General features: G+C 43.1%; 1 protein-coding gene across 2 annotated transcripts in view; it reads right to left on the bottom strand.

Moving 5' to 3' along the window:
- Nucleotides 1-16640, bottom strand: part of FAM114A1 (family with sequence similarity 114 member A1) — a 67077-nt gene that overhangs the window by 17108 nt on the left and 33329 nt on the right. For both annotated transcript variants that reach the window (XM_030564291.1, XM_030564292.1), the window contains exons 6-8: nucleotides 15160-15294; nucleotides 12573-12725; nucleotides 3971-4094 (exon numbers count right to left, since the gene is read on the bottom strand). In XM_030564291.1, coding sequence (XP_030420151.1) covers nucleotides 3971-4094; nucleotides 12573-12725; nucleotides 15160-15294 — 412 coding nt within the window. The remainder of the gene's footprint in view (nucleotides 1-3970; nucleotides 4095-12572; nucleotides 12726-15159; nucleotides 15295-16640) is intronic.

Below are 16640 nucleotides of genomic sequence, written 5' to 3'. Positions count from 1 at the left end.
CGGTATCTAGCAAGACAGTTAGCCAACATGTGTTAATCAACATGTTTTTAGGTACCGCTGAGCACCTAGACAGAATTTAACATGTTCAAAAACATCTTGTCTAGGACCATGTCTTCACTGGGGAAAAAAAGGTTTCAATTAAAATCCCACTGAAGACAAGGCATTTCTAGTTTCAAGACAAGTTAGCGGGTTGAGTTACAGACTATAGGGGAGTTGGAGTTTAGCTCTACTTGGTAACTAATGATAAAACTCAACTGCCTTGTCTTTGCTGGGATTTTAACCAGAGTTATGTAACTCAAGTTAAGAACACATCTCTTATTTGCAGTGAAGACATGCCCTGGGTTTGACCAGGACCAGCTAACTCATAATTAAACAACATTGTCTTTGTTCACATGAGGTGCTCAGTGGTATTGAAAAACATGTTAAATAGTATTAAGCACACCTCTTTTTCCCAATGTAGTAAAGGATTATATCATGGCAAATTGCCGAAGGGCCCTAAACAAATCATTTTAGGTAAATAAATCAAATAAAAAAAGAAAAAAGACCAAGAATCTGCTCTGGGAAGGACACACCTCAGTGCAACCGGGGAAGCTACATTTGGTTTTGTAAATAGGATCAGAAACATGAATCCCTGTAAGTGGAGAATAGAAACCTAGTTTAAATTATATAGCCATTCGCAAATGAAGGTTGGCTGAATTAGAAACCTGCAACAGTTAATAAAACTGTGCTCTATCAGGGAACAAACGTTTACATCATTAGCAGAATTAAATTTAAAGATGCTGGATGTCATATTTATTTTAATTGCCTTTTATGGCCCTTTTAACTGAATTCTTTAAGTTTTATGGGCCTTTATGCACTGGCCGCACTCAATAAAGACATTTAGGAATGCATGTGTTAAATTCAGGGCATGGCCTGGTGCTCCTGTCTCACAGGCCTCCTGATGGTCACGAGAAATCCCTTCCCCCATTCTCCTGTTTTTTACACCTTTCCTGAAGATCCCACATTTTATTCTGGCTTAGAAAAGATAAGTAGGATTCTCTTAGGCACCCTCAAAGATGTTGTCTAAAGCAGACATTGCAGGGCAAAGTAAGGAGATGTGCACAGTGTCTTTGCAATGCTCCGTGCATGGCCAATCACAAGGGAAAGGCAGCAGCAAGCACTGAAAGTCAAGTGTCTCATGTGGGTGTGCTCACCACAGAGATGCCAGCCCTGCCCTCATGGAAAGGGCCTAAAGAAAATTAATTTTTTTCCAGTTTTTGAACCATCCTATAAAATTTAATACAAAATTACATCCTTGCTACTCTATAAGATTCTATAGGATGGTTAAAAAAAAAAGCCTTTAAGGCCTGATCCAAAGCCCACTGAAGTCTGTGGAAAGACTCCCTCTCAGCTCAGAGGGCTTTGGAGCAGGCCCATAGAAAGGATTACAAGCTCTGTGAATTTCTATTAGGTTTTAGAGTAATTTCTGCAGAACCCTATTGATTTCATCCCTCTTAAATTATATAGGATTTTCCCATAAGGGTTTATCTTGCTCATCGTTTCATACAGTTTAAGGCCAGAAGGGATCATTAGTCTTACATCCAGTATATCACAGGCCATTAATTTCATTTAGTTACCCTCATATTGAGCACAATAACTAGAGTTAGACTAAAGTATTTCAGCCCTCAGGAGATTGAGTTGTAGCAAAAAATCTAGCTCAGCTACATGCAAGTTTTCTAGTTGAGCTGCAAAATACCGGGATGTATAAACCAAATAGCTGGCAACTTTGCCCTCAAGAGATTCAACACAGCTGCCTGTAAGCATGTTACAAATATCTGAAAAGAAAATGGGTCTCCTCTCCATTTCTCAAAGGCCAGATTTCTCTCTCCATCTACTTTAGTAATTCTGTCTATGGCCAGATGTTAAACATTTAAATATTTAATATTTTTATAGTCTCTTTCAGCCTCTTGTATTAAAAAAATGCAACTTGACATTGTCCCCTTGTTTGTAAATATCTGTGGACAGATATCATGTGATGTGTACAAGATATGAAAGTTCCCTTGTGGAATTACTGCTTATGCAGTATGGGTGACATTTGCCACTGTGCAGAGGGAGAGGGCAAATCCTGTTCATCACTAAAGGGCTTATTACAAAGTGATACACAATGTACTGTATTATACTGCCTTTACTCTGTATGTGGAGCTACGTACACATGTAAATGGATCATGGGCCTTAAGTGGTGCATAGGAATTGCCCTGGCTTTCTGCACTGGGGTTACCCAATAAGCACGAATGTTACCCAATGTGCACTTATTGTGGTTAAAGGAAATGAGTCACCTCGAACAGTAGCTAATCTTACTGCAGCCTAAAATAACTGTTGGACTTTCTGAAGACCATTCTCTCGCTCCAAGATGTATTGAACATGTCTGTGGTTATCATTTCCTCTGTCACAAGGATGTATTTTGGTCTTCTAACTGATTTGCTTTTGCAGAGCAAAATCTGCAATGCTTTTTGCTTCAGTCTCTATCTTCAAGGAGCTCTATGGCTTAGGCTCAGCATATCTAAAAGATGGCTTAGAGCTTGAGAATGAGGATGTTGGTTGACAAGTCCCCTCCTCAGGCACAACTGAACTTTCCACCTTAAGAGTAAAGCTCACCTGTGCTGAAGATAGAACATTCTTCAGGGCTGTTGTGAGGCTGTGGAGTGAATTCCACAGGCATTAAAGACCATCACAGACCTCACCACTTTCCACTACAAATGCAAGCTATGTTTCTTTGATATGCTCTCTAGTATAAACTCAAAGTAATGTTTACATTAAAAAAACAACCCTACCAAATTAAACACTCCATTGCACACACAGCTTTCCCTTCAGGAGAGGATGAAAGAACAAACCACGAGACAGATGTTAGTCCCTTTGCTTAATAAACTATTGGAAGGTGCTAGGAGACTATGGTGATGAGGGCAATTATGTAGAATAGAACAGAATAGAAGTTGCTGCTGCCCCAGGCAGTGTCAACAATGAAATATCTCTAGACACTTCTTTTAAATGAGGTTTTATTTCAGTGATTCATAATTTCAGATTCTTGGCCACACATCTCTCAGTATTTTGCAAAATGTAGGGTTGTATAGGCCTGCATCACTGAGATTAGGAGAAGACCCTCATATGTAAAACAAGGTCTTCTAAGTTATTGAGGATAGAGTCCATTTCCATTGATTTCAAGAGCTCAATTCAAAATGCACAACCCAGGAGGAGAGGGCACTCCAGTGGCTGTGAGCTACCTATACAACTTTCTGATTCAGTCCTGTTTCAGAGGCTGCAGAGGCCCCTGGCATAACGTAGGCAGCCCTAGGGGGTCTCTGTAAGTTATGGAAACCTCTCTAGGCTGCCCTTTGGATCACAGCATGGTCTGGAATCCTCACAGTGCTGTATACTGCAGCCCAGCCTGTGACACGCCCTTGCTGCCCCCCAACACCCTCCCTAAGTCAGGACTTGCAAAGAGAAGCCTTGGAAGCAGCCTTATGGCTTTCTTCAACAGTGCCAGTGCGAGGGGAATCCTCTCTCAGCAGGGACTGGGGCTTTTAGGACCCTTTTGTGCCCTGCCAGCTCTTTTACCTCATGTAAAGGTGCTGGAGCAGGGGTAAGGATCTCATCCACTGGATACAGCCATTACGGGAGAAAATCATTGCTGAACTCCCCTAAACTTTTAGCCTATCGTGCATACACAATTTTATAAGCAGAGTCTATAAACCAGAATGTCAATCAACTGAGTTTGAAATGAACATCTAACAATCCAAGCTTCCCTAGTCTCCACTGTATTTACTTCTTTAGAAGAATGTTAGGGTATTATAGGGAAATTCACTCCAAATTGTCTGTCTACTCTCAACTCTCAATTAATTAAAGCATGCTAGTTTGGGTTAAAGTGTTTTTTTTTAAATTAAACATATAGATTTAACAGGTCTCAACTGGGATACACCAGTATTATTTTAATTACCTTTTTTTCCTTGATCCTCTTCATTATTTGATTCCTTTGGAATGAAGATCTCTTTAATAGCAATTAAGTCATTTTTCACAGTTTCCAGCTGCTCTCCATTAAGTGATGTTAAAAATGACTGAATCTGAGAAAGGAAATGACAGTGATCACTACTAACCCAAATCACCCCTTTCTTTACTGAAATTAGGAATTTTGATCCTGACCCCAAGGTGTGTTGAGCAGTAGACAAGAACTCCCATTAGAAGATCAGGTCCTTTATCTAACCTATCTACCTTATCTAGGGATTAATTACATGCTCATCTGCTTGGTATCCGAGTTTCTGACAAATATTACACAAAGCTTTACAAGATACTCAGGCCGCCTCCTGCTCCCAGAGCACGTTTTTTTGACAACATCTTATCATTATTCTGGGAAGGTTCTGGTGAAGAGTGGGTAGGCAGAGGGGAAGATTTGCTGTCAGCCTGAACAGCTGTGGCAGGGAATTCCAGAGTAGTAGTCCTGTTCCCTGCTCCCACAAGGCTTACTCACATTACCTACAGTCCAACTGTTTTGAAGAACCTAGTGGTCATGGCATGTCATCGTGCCTGAGAAAATCTGGTTCTAGCCCACTGAAAGTTTTGAAAATGAAGGCTATCAACCTAGGGGATGACTGCTAGTAGTCTGCTCTCCTCACAAGCAGCCTTAGTTCCACCAAATGCCCATAGGCTGTCTTTGGTGGACACTCACCAGTCTGCTTTTGTCTTCAGCTAGGAATCTCCTTGCAGAGTCCCCAAACTGCTGTCAGTTTTCCCCCGCATGTAGGCTGCTAGACCTGTAGTTGATACCCAAGCACTGAACACTCTTGCTTACAAGAGATGAACCTCATTTCATTATAAAGAAGTCTGCGAGCTCTGGTTAACTTGAATTTAAATGGACTCATGCTAAGTTTTGGCTGTGATGAATGAGAATGTGTTTTGTTTGTTTTTATAGGACCTGACTGTGATTTTTGTATTTACAATTCTACACCTAGAAATAGTTGCAAATGCTACAACTGTAGGGACATTAGGTGTCAAAGTGCTGTTGAAATGGGTCTGCAGTTATTTGTGTCGGAAAAATAGGAGGCAGAAGTGAGACCCTTTTAAAAAAGCAGGACCATTCTGTTTAAGAGAAACTATTCCTTATACTTCTATTTTTTGAGAGGGCAGGACTTTAAAAGAACTTTAAAGTCCTTTGGACTTTAAAAGAAAAAGGTAGAAGAAGAAACGCTGAGAAATGTATTTGAAAAATGTCATAATGTATAAATACCACCGCTAAGTGTGAACCAAAGCTTTCCTGAATGGCTGCACAGCAGAGCCAATAAACTGACCGTTGAAAGCTAGCTGTCACAGAGACCTAATTAACTTAAGCATGTATCTCAGAGTAATCTTACAGGGTTTGTCTACACAGCAGTGTAAGCCCTGGTCTGAGTCTGGACCCAAGGCAACCCTCTCTTGCATCCACACTGCAATTGTGCTAACCTAGGGCTTGGACTTAGGTTCCCAGGACCCCATAGGGCTGTAGGGTCTAAGCCTGAGTTAAACCTGGACCTAGGGTCCGAGTCCTATTGCTATCCTGTGTGCACACAGTCCCCTTTTGACTTGGGGTCCCAAGAATCTTCTAGATGTATCCTACAGTTTCTGGCGGCAGAGTAGCAGTGCTGCAGGCAGCCAGCACAGTGGTCTGGAAGTGCCATTACTGCTGGCTAAGCCTGCTCCCCATTCCTGCATCCTCCTGTGGTGGTGGTGGCTCTGGCTCCTGCGCCTCCTTGCTGTCATGTGGAGCTTGCCCAGAGCAGGGAGCAAATTTGCCAGTTGGGATGTGGCTCTTGGCTGTTGAGGATCATTGCTCCCCTGGCCGTGGTGAGCCAGGACCTCTCCCACTCCCTCTCTCTGCAGGGTGTGCTCTGATCTCTGGCCCTTGCTCCTGGGCTCCCACTGCCCTCTCTGGGGCTGCGTGTGCAGGGACACCCTTTCTGTGTGCACTGTCAGGATGGTGAGTGGGAGCTGGTGCCCAAACTTCCCCGCAGCCTCCTGGCATGCAGCGGGGGCAGGGATAAGGGATCCCCAGGGATGCACGCAAGCCTGGGGATGCACTTTACCAGTCTGCAGCCAGCAGCAGCCAGGCTGGGGTGTGTGTGTGTTTTAAGAGATGGGATCTTTGGGAGGACAGCAGCAATCCACCACCTTGGTCATGCAGGCAAGGGCCACATACCCTGGGTAGAATGGAGAAGGAAAGAAAGCAGCTAGTTCAGCCAAGAGCTGAAGAACTTGATTATTAGGCAGTCAAGTGGGTCACCAAGTTGGTTGCTTCTTGAGACTTGTTAGTAAAAAGTGGGAGTAAGAAAGTGCCAGCGGTTGAACACTGGAGGCTGCTTCTGCACCAGTCTTCAGCTGGGCCACGGTTAGAAGACTTTAGACAAGGTTGGTGACTCTGATGCAGTGTATGACCTTGTCATAAACAGATAGCTAAGGGTTAATGTCTCTTTCACCTGAAGCACCTGACCAGAGGACCAATCAGGAAACCGGATTTTTTCAACTTTGGGTGGAGGGAAGTTTGTGTCTGAGTCTTTGTTGTCTGTCTGCCTGCTTTCTCTGAGCTTTGGAGAAGTAGTTTCTACTTTCTAGTCTTCTGTTTCTAAGTGTATGGACAAAGAGATCAGATAGTAAGTTATATGGTTTCTTTTCTTTGGTATTTACATAAATATAAGTGCTGGAGTGCTTTGATTTGTATTCTTTTTGAATAAGGCTGTTTATTCAATATTCTTTTAAGCAATTGACCCTGTATTTCGTCACCTTAATACAGAGAGACCATTTGTATGTATTTTTCTTTCTTTTTATATAAAGCTTTCTTTTAAGACCTGTTGGAGTTTTTCTTTACTTCAGGGAAATTGAGTCTGTACTCACCAGGGAATTGGTGGGAGGAAGAAATCAGGGGAGATCTGTGTGTGTTGAATTGGCTAGCCTGATTTTGCATTTCCTCTGGGTGAAGAGGAAAGTGCTTTTTGTTTCCAGGACTGGGAATGGAGAGGGGGAGTCACTCTGTTTGGATTCACAGAGCTTGTGTCTGTGTATCTCTCCAGGAGCACCTGGAGGGGGGAAGGGAAAAAGGATTATTTCCCTTTGTTGTGAGACTCAAGGGATTTGGGTCTTGGGGTCCCCAGGGAAGGTTTTTCAGGGGGACCAGAGTGCCCCAAAACACTCTAATTTTTTGGGTGGTGGCAGCAAGTACCAGGTCCAAGCTGGTAACTAAGCTTGGAGGTTTTCATGCTAACCCCCATATTTTGGACGCTAAGGTCCAAATCTGGGACTAAGGTTATGACATGAGTAGCAGCGGTTGGGATATAGACAGAATCCAGAAGCCAGTAGGAATATTATATTTTTCTTTTCTCTGCTAAGGGCTTTTTAGCAGAGAGAAACAGTTTGGTTTTAAAAGGGAACCAGAGAGAATTTTTTTTTTCTGCTCTCTCTGGCAGTTTGTAGCTTGCATCTTAAGCAAGAAACCATTAAGGTTCTATTAAGAGTCTTTTGTCACACAATAGCACTCCCATTGAGAGTCATACCAGCACTATATACATGCAAATAAAGTGGTTTTTCAGGTTTACTTAACATTGAAGATTAGCTAAAGGCACTGTTGCTAGGCAGACTTCAGGAGGCAACAGAGAACCTGCAGTTCAGAAGATAAACACCAAAGGGCACCCCAACACAAGAAAACAGGAATCATGACTTCTAAGGCAAAAATTGAGGCCGAAGAACAAATCAAAGAAGCTGAACACAGGCGAGAGATGGAAAAACACAATCAGGAACTAGAAATAAAACAAAAAGAGATGGAGCTGAAAGAAAAGGAAGAAAGCATCAAACTGGCAGCCTTCCAAAGAGAACAGGCAGCCAAAGAGGCAGCACACAAAAGAAAACTAGAAGAAGAAGAGGTGGCCTACCGAAGGAAACAAGCAGAAGAAGAGTTGGCCCACCGCCGAGACATGGAAAAACACCAAACAGAAATGGAAAAACACCAAAAAGAAATGGAAAAACAACAAAAAGAGAATGAAGAGAAGGAAAAACAGAGAAAACATGAACTGGAGTTGGCAAAAGCTGGGCTGCATGTGCCAGCCAACCCTAACAACCCGGCGCCAATTATTGCTCCACAGCACAGGAAATTTCCCACCTACAAGGCAGGTGATGACACCAAGGCCTTCTTGGAAAATTTTGAAAGAGCCTGTCTTGGGTACAGCATCCCCGAAGACCAGTACATGGTAAAATTAAGGTCACAGCTCAGTGGACCTTTAGCAGAGGTGGCAGCTGAAATGCCTAAGCAGCAAATGAATGACTATAAACTTTTTCAAACCAAGGCCAGATACAGAATGGGGATAACCCCAGATCATGCCCGTCGGTGCTTCAGAACCCAAAAGTGGAAACCAGAGGTGTCATTTCCCAAACACGCCTACTACGTTGCAAAAAACTATGAGGCCTGAATAACAGGAAACAACGTTCAAACCTTGGAAGAACTGCACCTCCTCATACAAATGGAGCAGTTCTTGGATGGTGTTCCTAAAGACATCACACGGTACATACAAGATGGAAAACCCAAAGATCTCGCTAAGGCGGGGGAGATTGGAGCCAAATGAATGGAACTGGCAGAAAGCAAAAAAGTTACTGTCAAGGGAAACGATTACCCCAGGGGGCACACAGACCATAAACCCTACAACCGAGGACAGCCAAAGACCCCACATACCACCCAAGTAAAGCCACAGACACCCTACCCTTCCACCTCACCAGTCTCCAGTAACTCACCTCTGCCCAGTGACCCATCAGATGGAAGATGCTTTAAGTGTAATGAACTGGGACATATCAAGGCCAACTGTCCAAAGAACACCATGCGAGTGCAATTCATTACACCACCATCACACCAAAGATCCCCAGGCCCGGATGCCTCTCAAATACCCTTGGAGCGAAGGGAAAATTTGAGAGTGGGCGGAAAGAAGGTTACTGCGTGGAGAGACACGGGGGCACAAGTGTCAGCTATCCACCAATCCTTCGTTGACCCCAAATTCATCAACCCAAAGGCCAAAGTTACAATTTACCCCTTCATGTCACAAGCTGTAGACTTGCCTACAGCTGAACTGCCTGTCCAGTACAAAGGCTGGTCAGGAATGTGAACTTTTGCAGTCTATGACAATTATCCTATCCCCATGCTACTGGGGGAAGACTTGGCCAACCAGGTGAGGCGGGCCAAGAGAGTGGGAATGGTTACACGTAGCCAAACCAGGCAAGCTTCCAGACCTATTCCTGTTCCTGAGCCGTCCACAGAGGCCCCGTCTGTGTTACCTGAGACCCAGACAGAGGTAGTGGACCCGGATTCCATGCCTACCACTGAAACAGCCACAGCATCTCCAGTCCCAGGCCCGGAACTGGAACAGCAACCAGCACCAGCAAGTGCAACCACATCTTCAAACTCAACGCCAGAGGGCGCCAGCGAGCCAGAACTGGCAGAAGCAAAAGACAGCCATACCCAAAAGGCTCAGCCAGAGCCTGAAATACCCTCAGGTGCACCAGCGGAAAGCGGTTCACCAGCAACGGAAACAACCCCATCACCTACATTGCTTCCAGAGGGACCAAGCCCAAGTCCACAGTCTGAGGAAGAACTGGTGACCCCAGCCTCAAGGGAACAGTTCCAGGCTGAGCAGGAAGCGGATGACAGCCTTCAGAAAGCTTGGGCGGCGGCACGGAGCACCCCACCGCCTCTCAGCTCTTCTAATCGATCCCGGTTTGTTATAGACCAAGGACTTTTATACAAGGAAATTCTTTCTGGTGGACACCGGGAAAAATGGCAGCCACAAAAACAGTTGGTGGTTCCAACTAAGTACCGGGGGAAGCTCTTAAGCTTAGCCTATGATCACCCCAGTGGCCATGCTGGGGTGAACAGAACCAAGGACCGGTTGGGGAAGTCCTTCCACTGGGAGGGGATGGGCAAGGACGTTGCCAAGTATGTCCAGTCTTGTGAGGTATGCCAAAGAGTGGGAAAGCCTCAAGACCAGGTCAAGGCCCCTCTCCAGCCACTCCCCATAATTGAGGTCCCATTTCAGCGAGTAGCTGTGGATATTCTGGGCCCTTTCCCAAAAAAGACGCCCAGAGGAAAGCAGTACGTACTGACTTTAGTGGACTTTGCTACCCGATGGCCAGAAGCAGTCGCTCTAGGCAACACCAGGGCTAACACTGTGTGCCTGGCCCTAACAGACATCTTTGCCAGGGTAGGTTGGCCCTCTGACATCCTTACAGATTCAGGGTCTAATTTCCTGGCAGGGACCATGAAAAAACTGTGGGAAACTCATGGGGTGAATCACTTGGTTGCCACACCGTACCACCATCAAACCAATGGCCTGGTGGAAAGGTTCAATGAAACTTTGGGGGCCATGATACGAAAATTCATCAACGAATTCTCCAATAATTGGGACCTAGTGTTGCAGCAGTTGCTGTTTGCCTACAGGGCTGTACCACATCCCAGTTTAGGGTTTTCACCATTTGAACTTGTGTATGGTCACAAGGTTAAGGGGCCATTACAGTTGGTGAAGCCGCAATGGGAGGGGTTTACGCCTTCTCCAGGAACTAACATTCTGGACTTTGTAAGCAACCTACAAAGCACCCTCCAACACTCTTTAGCCTTTGCTAGACAGAACCTAAAGGTTGGGGTGTTCCTTCTGCAGGGTGAGTGATCTGCAGTTTGCACAAGCATACTATCAGCCACACACAAATTTATTTTTCATCATGTCATTTTGACTTGCACTGCATGGCAATCGAGACTACTTCCTCCCAAACACTGCCCCTCATAAAAAATGAGCTCGTTTTCCCCTCCGCTTGAAGCACATTCCTATAGGTACTATTTCCCCTCTGCCATTGGGCCATGGAAGTCTGTAATGTGAGCACACAAAGTACCCCTTACTTCCGCTGCTCAGGTACAATCAGCACTCGCCACGCTGGCTTCACTTTCTGGCTGAGCTACCAATCCAGTGTCTCCTCGTTGTCATAGGTCCTTTCAGAAGGAAGTGGCTCATGTCTGGCTTCACAAAAGTTGTGAAGAGCACAGCAAGCCACAGTAATGCAGACGGTCGTAATTACACTGGCATCTAAATGGGTTTGTAAACACCTCCAACAGGACATTAATCTGCCAAAAGCACATTCAACAACCATTCTACACCTGCTTAGAGTGTAATTAAACTTTTTTTTTGTCTGGACCTCTGAAATCAGGGTATGATTTCACAAGCCAAGGGAAAAGAGGGTACGTGGGTTCCCCAATAACAACAATGGGGACAGTAACACTAGTTATATCTATGACATTTGGTGGAAATAGTGTCCCTGCCTGTCCATGAATGTAGACTCCAGAGCAGCAAAAAACTCTGGCATCATTAACTTTTACTGTATAGCTCACACTGACATTCATAAATCTGCCTGTGTGGTCCACTACTGCCTGCATAACAATGGAGTAATACCCTTTGCGGTTTATGAACTCATGTGCTCCTTGAGCAAGGCCAACTATGGGCACAAGTCCCATCAACAGCACCGTCATCGTTAGGAAACAGAGTGTGCAGTAGAGTTTTCCCACAGTACACCATGTTCCTAGCAGGGCCGGTTTTAGCCATTTCGCTGCCCCAAGCACGGTGGCAGACCGCATGGGGCGCTCTGCTGCATGCCTGCGGATGCTCCACCGGAGCCGTGGGACCAGCGGACCCCCCGCAGGGACGCCTGAGGGAGCTGTGGGACCGGTGGACCCTCTGCAGGCATGCCTGCGGGAGGTTCACCGGAGCTGCCTGCCTCCATCCTGGCAACCGGCAGAGCGCCCCCCGTGGCATGCCGCCCCAAGCATGCTCTGGTTCCTAGGGCTAGAATGTTGACATTGGTGGGGGGCACTAGGCACTCTGGAATATGGTTACTTTTGACTTGGGTCAGTGCACTTCAATGTGGATGTCAAAGCTCTAGGTTTGAGCACGGGTCAGAAAATTCTTAACCTAGGGTTAAAATGCAACATAGATGCTCAAGCCCAGGTTTCCTTGACATGGGTCAGGTGACTCAAGTCCCAATTACCCTAGGTTACATTGCTGTGTAAACACAGCCACAGAGACTGCTTACATCTCTATTTATATCTTAGGCTGGTCAACAAGAAGATAATAACACAATGCAATAAAGAATATTTAGAAGTTAAATAAATAATCTGGAATGCATTTTCTTTTATTAACCTCTTGGTGTAGTTGGTGCAAGGTTCCTGAATATAAATGGTAATACTTTTAATAAAAACAATACACTTGAGTCTTGTGGTAAAGCTTGAAAGAGCATTAGCACCTTGTAACAGGTTTAAAATGCAGAACACATAATGTCTTAACAACTAGAACTTTCAATGGCAGATTTCCTTGCTTCCTTTGTGCTAAATCCTGGTCCCCCTGACTTCATGAGATAACGGGATTAACCCTTGGGACCAAATCAGTACCCAGTGAAGTCAATGAAAAAAACTCTTACTGACTTGTATGAGGAGATTAATGCTTACAAAAAGTATTTCACTAAACATTGTGTTTGTGCTTTATGCAGTTTGCATACTGTACCTTGGCTTCACTTTCATTTGACAGAATTTCCAGAGCTTCAAGATGGGACAAACCTTGGAACTCATCAAAAAGCAGCCCATAATGCGCTGTCCTTTCAACTATAACTTGCTGGGCCAATCTCTGCTTCTCTTTCTCTTTCGCTTCTCGCAACAGCTGCAAAAATATACATCATTCCTGTTGATTTATTGACTGCACTGCAGATTTGGCAGTTTTTATTACTCTCAGCCTCATCTCTTCTAGGCAGCAATAATAAAATTTGGTACTATATCACACCTGCAGAGCTGAAATTTTAGTCAGCCTCAGATACACCTCATAATTTTTTTTATTAACCTCTCTAATAAAATATTTAACAGTGTTCTATATGTGTTTTTCCCTATGGTAATTATTAACTGTCTTTAAAAACCAACCAACAACAAATTACATTGCTCATATCCTCAAATGCAGTGTTGGCTACAGGTAATACCTCATAAATTTTGCCACCATTTGCACGGGAAGAACAATCAAAAAGTCTTTACTTCATCCAGTGCCTGATACAGGTCCTACAGTACATATACATAGAGCACAATCTCTGCAGAATGCTGTTTCCAGGGTTCCTACTCACATCAAGTACATATATAGTGAATATATAGTGAAACTTGTTGTAAATGACCTTTGGACCCACAAAAATATTGTGCTTAACGAAGGTAGGGTTTTGCAATAAAAATGGATCAGAACTGTACTCCATACATTTGGGGATATTATGGAGTGCTCTCTTAATACAGAAGATTGCCTAAGAAGAAATGGCCTCTTGTACACATTTTCCATTATATTTATGGGTTAAATTTCACCGTATCCAAAGCCTATGAACCACTTAAGCCTATTTTGACATTTTACGCTTATGTGGCACTTTGGCCTTTTCCTGTCCCTCTGCACAAGGATGAAATATCTAGCTCTACCATGTTTGCACTATTTCCTATTTCAATTTGGTATCTTATGACATTAAAGTATTCATTAGATCACAAAGTATATTGTGTCAGATTTTCAAAGGAGACCCATTTTCAATACTGCATACACAATTCTTCATATCTAAATTTTGCATGCACAAATTGGATTAAAAGGAAGCAGTGGACTGCGACTCAGGAGAACTGGGTTCAGTTATTGTACCACAGACTTTCTGTGCGAACGTAGGCAATCACTTTACCTTTCTCTGCCTCATTTCCCCAGCTCTTATTACCTCCATTTAACACTTCCTTTCTCCCATCCCTTGTTTCCCTTGCCTATTTAGGCCCCATTCAGGACCAAACTTATGCATATACCTGCCCATGCAATTAGCTGGTTTCATGTAGATGTGTATTTTTGCAGACACAGCTGTAGTCCAGTGTTTGAAAAATTGGTTCTTACAATTTAGATGACTTTCTTCAGATCATAAATTTTCAGTTAGATCAAATTTTGAGTCTACACTACTTGAGAGAGTCCCCTTTATTACCAGAGTTGCAATATTACATTGCGAAGTGCCTTGGAATGCTTTACAAAAAACACATTACCCAAAACGAAGCCCTGATCTTGCAATCAGATCCATGTAGAAACTTCAACTGCAGTACTGAGGCCATAATATTTTATGGCTATACATATTTCTTTTTTAACAGTAATGGCCGTTCGGAGCATTGCTCAAGTAGATATAGGTAAAGTGTATAATTATGTAATTTGCTTAGCATGGATTAGTTTACTTTTGATCTGTTCTAATAGTATCATTCTGTTTCTGCTTACAGTGGTAGATGTTAAAAATGAAACATCTTATTGGGAGAAAAATATCTCACTGCAATATTACATTCTACAAACAGGAAAATATTGTGGTAATATAAAGGCGCCATTTTAATGTCTACTGCTATAGGATTTCCCTTAACCTTACTACCTATAAGTTTTATGCTACCTAGGTCTATCTGTGTTTATTAACACAGACACAGTTTATTGATGAAATTCTATTGCAGTGAGCAAAAGTAGTAAGCAGTTACTGAACATCTGTACCTGGAGAGCTAAAGTAACTGGTACTGGCAATGATTATATTCAGATTATACTGTTACAAGGTCTCTGAATCTTTGAAGACACAGCTCATGACTTGACTCATATGGTAAGGGCATGGTGCATTGCTGTTGAGTATGTTGTTCCCCTAGATGACAGCATTAATTTAAAAGGATATAAGTAATAATTTTTTACTGCTTTAATTTTTTTCCCAATAAAATGAATGCTATATTCCACTATTACTCATTCCCCAGGAAAGCACTACAACTATGTATGTATTGGTGTGAATACAGATTTATAACTATTAAGAAAACATTAAGGGTTTGAGCACTTCTCCAGAGTATGTTTATCACCTGACACAGTATCTTATGAAAATCGGTAACTGCACATCCTTGTTTATATGCAAGTGCTAATTTTACAAAACACATTAATTTGCAGTCCTGCAGAGAACAAAGTGGAGCTGACACAATGCATAATTTTTATTTGCATAAGTCTAACTATACTAAATTAACCCTACTACTGATGTGAATGAAATTCTTGCTCAGTAATCTGCAACCACATTAACAAAGAGGGTTTGAAGCAATCCAACCTGAGATAAGGAAACTGTTCTTTCCATCAGTATTTTGGTTTTCTTAAATCCAGGATCACTTTCTGCCAGGACATTCATGGTTTTCTTGCCGATAAATTCCAAAGCATCTAGACCACCTGTCAAAACACTTTTTCCCTGCACATAAAACAATGCAGTGTGGTTATTTTCTTTACACTTTATGTTAAAAAACATTGGTTCTGCTGACACTGACTTTGAATTTTTAACTCCCCAAAGTTTCTCCACCCTTACTAATAATAGGACTTATGACTTCATCAATCATCGCACTGTGCTTTGAATCCATTTTCCAGGAGAAAAAGTACTATACAAAGGTTTTATAATTAACTTATTTTGAATGATATTTAATAGCTTGAGGTCAATAAGAAATATGCCCAATAGCAATTCTCTTAATAAAGTAAAGAATAATAATCAGAGAGTAAAGCCATATTTACTTTGTATACATGGATGGGTCATCTTTTCCTTTAAATGGCATGCAGTGGGTCAGTGCAAATCTTAGGTACAAAAGGTTCCTCTGAAGTTAAGGACCCTTATGAAAGGAGCTCACCTCACTCATGTAACTGAGTTTTTTTTTCATTTGATAGCTGCAATGAACTGCTACATGGGAGATTCTCTCACATGAAGCTATTGATTCTGTGTCCTCTCACCAGCTTTATTCATCTCTCTCATTGGTTCAGCTACATGGAAGAAGAACCTACACTTGCTAACTGGTCTGTCTTTAGCCTAGACTCTATGTCTGGCAGCTTCTCAAATGAGGAGCTGAACATGGAAAACTTTACAGAGGTCTCAGCAGTTAAGACTGCCTCTGTTCTCAGTATTAGAACATTGAAGGAAACTTTTTTCAACAAGAGGCAGGAGTCACTACATTACCATGAGGAACCTGAACTGCTCTTTTTCTTCTCGATACCATTTGTTACCTTGATACGATGGCCTTCACCACCCACGTGGACAGCTGTAACTTTCCAGTTCTCCCTCCTAATTCTCCCACTTGCAGACTGGCCTCCCCATGGAGCTCAGGCAATCTCATCCAAACCCACCACCAGCAAATCGTAGATAGCTACAACCTCACTGACCCTGTGACCCTCACTGCAGCCCTCGGGGAGTGGTCAATGGAAATCTTCCCATGTTCCCACAATCTTTGACATTAGAGCGAAGCTATTCATGGTATGCTTCGAATGGGCTGGACAATCATTGAAAGGGAACTTCACCCTCACCAGTTTTGCACAAAGGAAACCCTGCCATCTATGCTACCTAGATGCTGCCTGCAATTTTCTGCAATCCCATGCTAGAGCACCAAGCAAAAGAGTTCAAAGGAAAATGACTGTAGAGGTAGCATTTTATACACACTGAAAGGAACAAGGCAAGGTGAGGATGGATAGTGGAGAGGTAAAATGGATGAAGCAACAGGATTAAGCAAAAGCTGGGATAGAGCGGAGGAGAGGGAAGAAGAGAGTGAAATGCAATGT

The sequence above is a fragment of the Gopherus evgoodei genome, chromosome 5 (genome assembly GCF_007399415.2).
Source record: "Gopherus evgoodei ecotype Sinaloan lineage chromosome 5, rGopEvg1_v1.p, whole genome shotgun sequence".
In the NCBI taxonomy this organism is placed as follows: domain Eukaryota; kingdom Metazoa; phylum Chordata; order Testudines; family Testudinidae; genus Gopherus; species Gopherus evgoodei.
The sequence above is the reverse complement of the archived record's forward strand: the minus strand, read 5'-3'. Positions and strand labels throughout refer to the sequence as shown.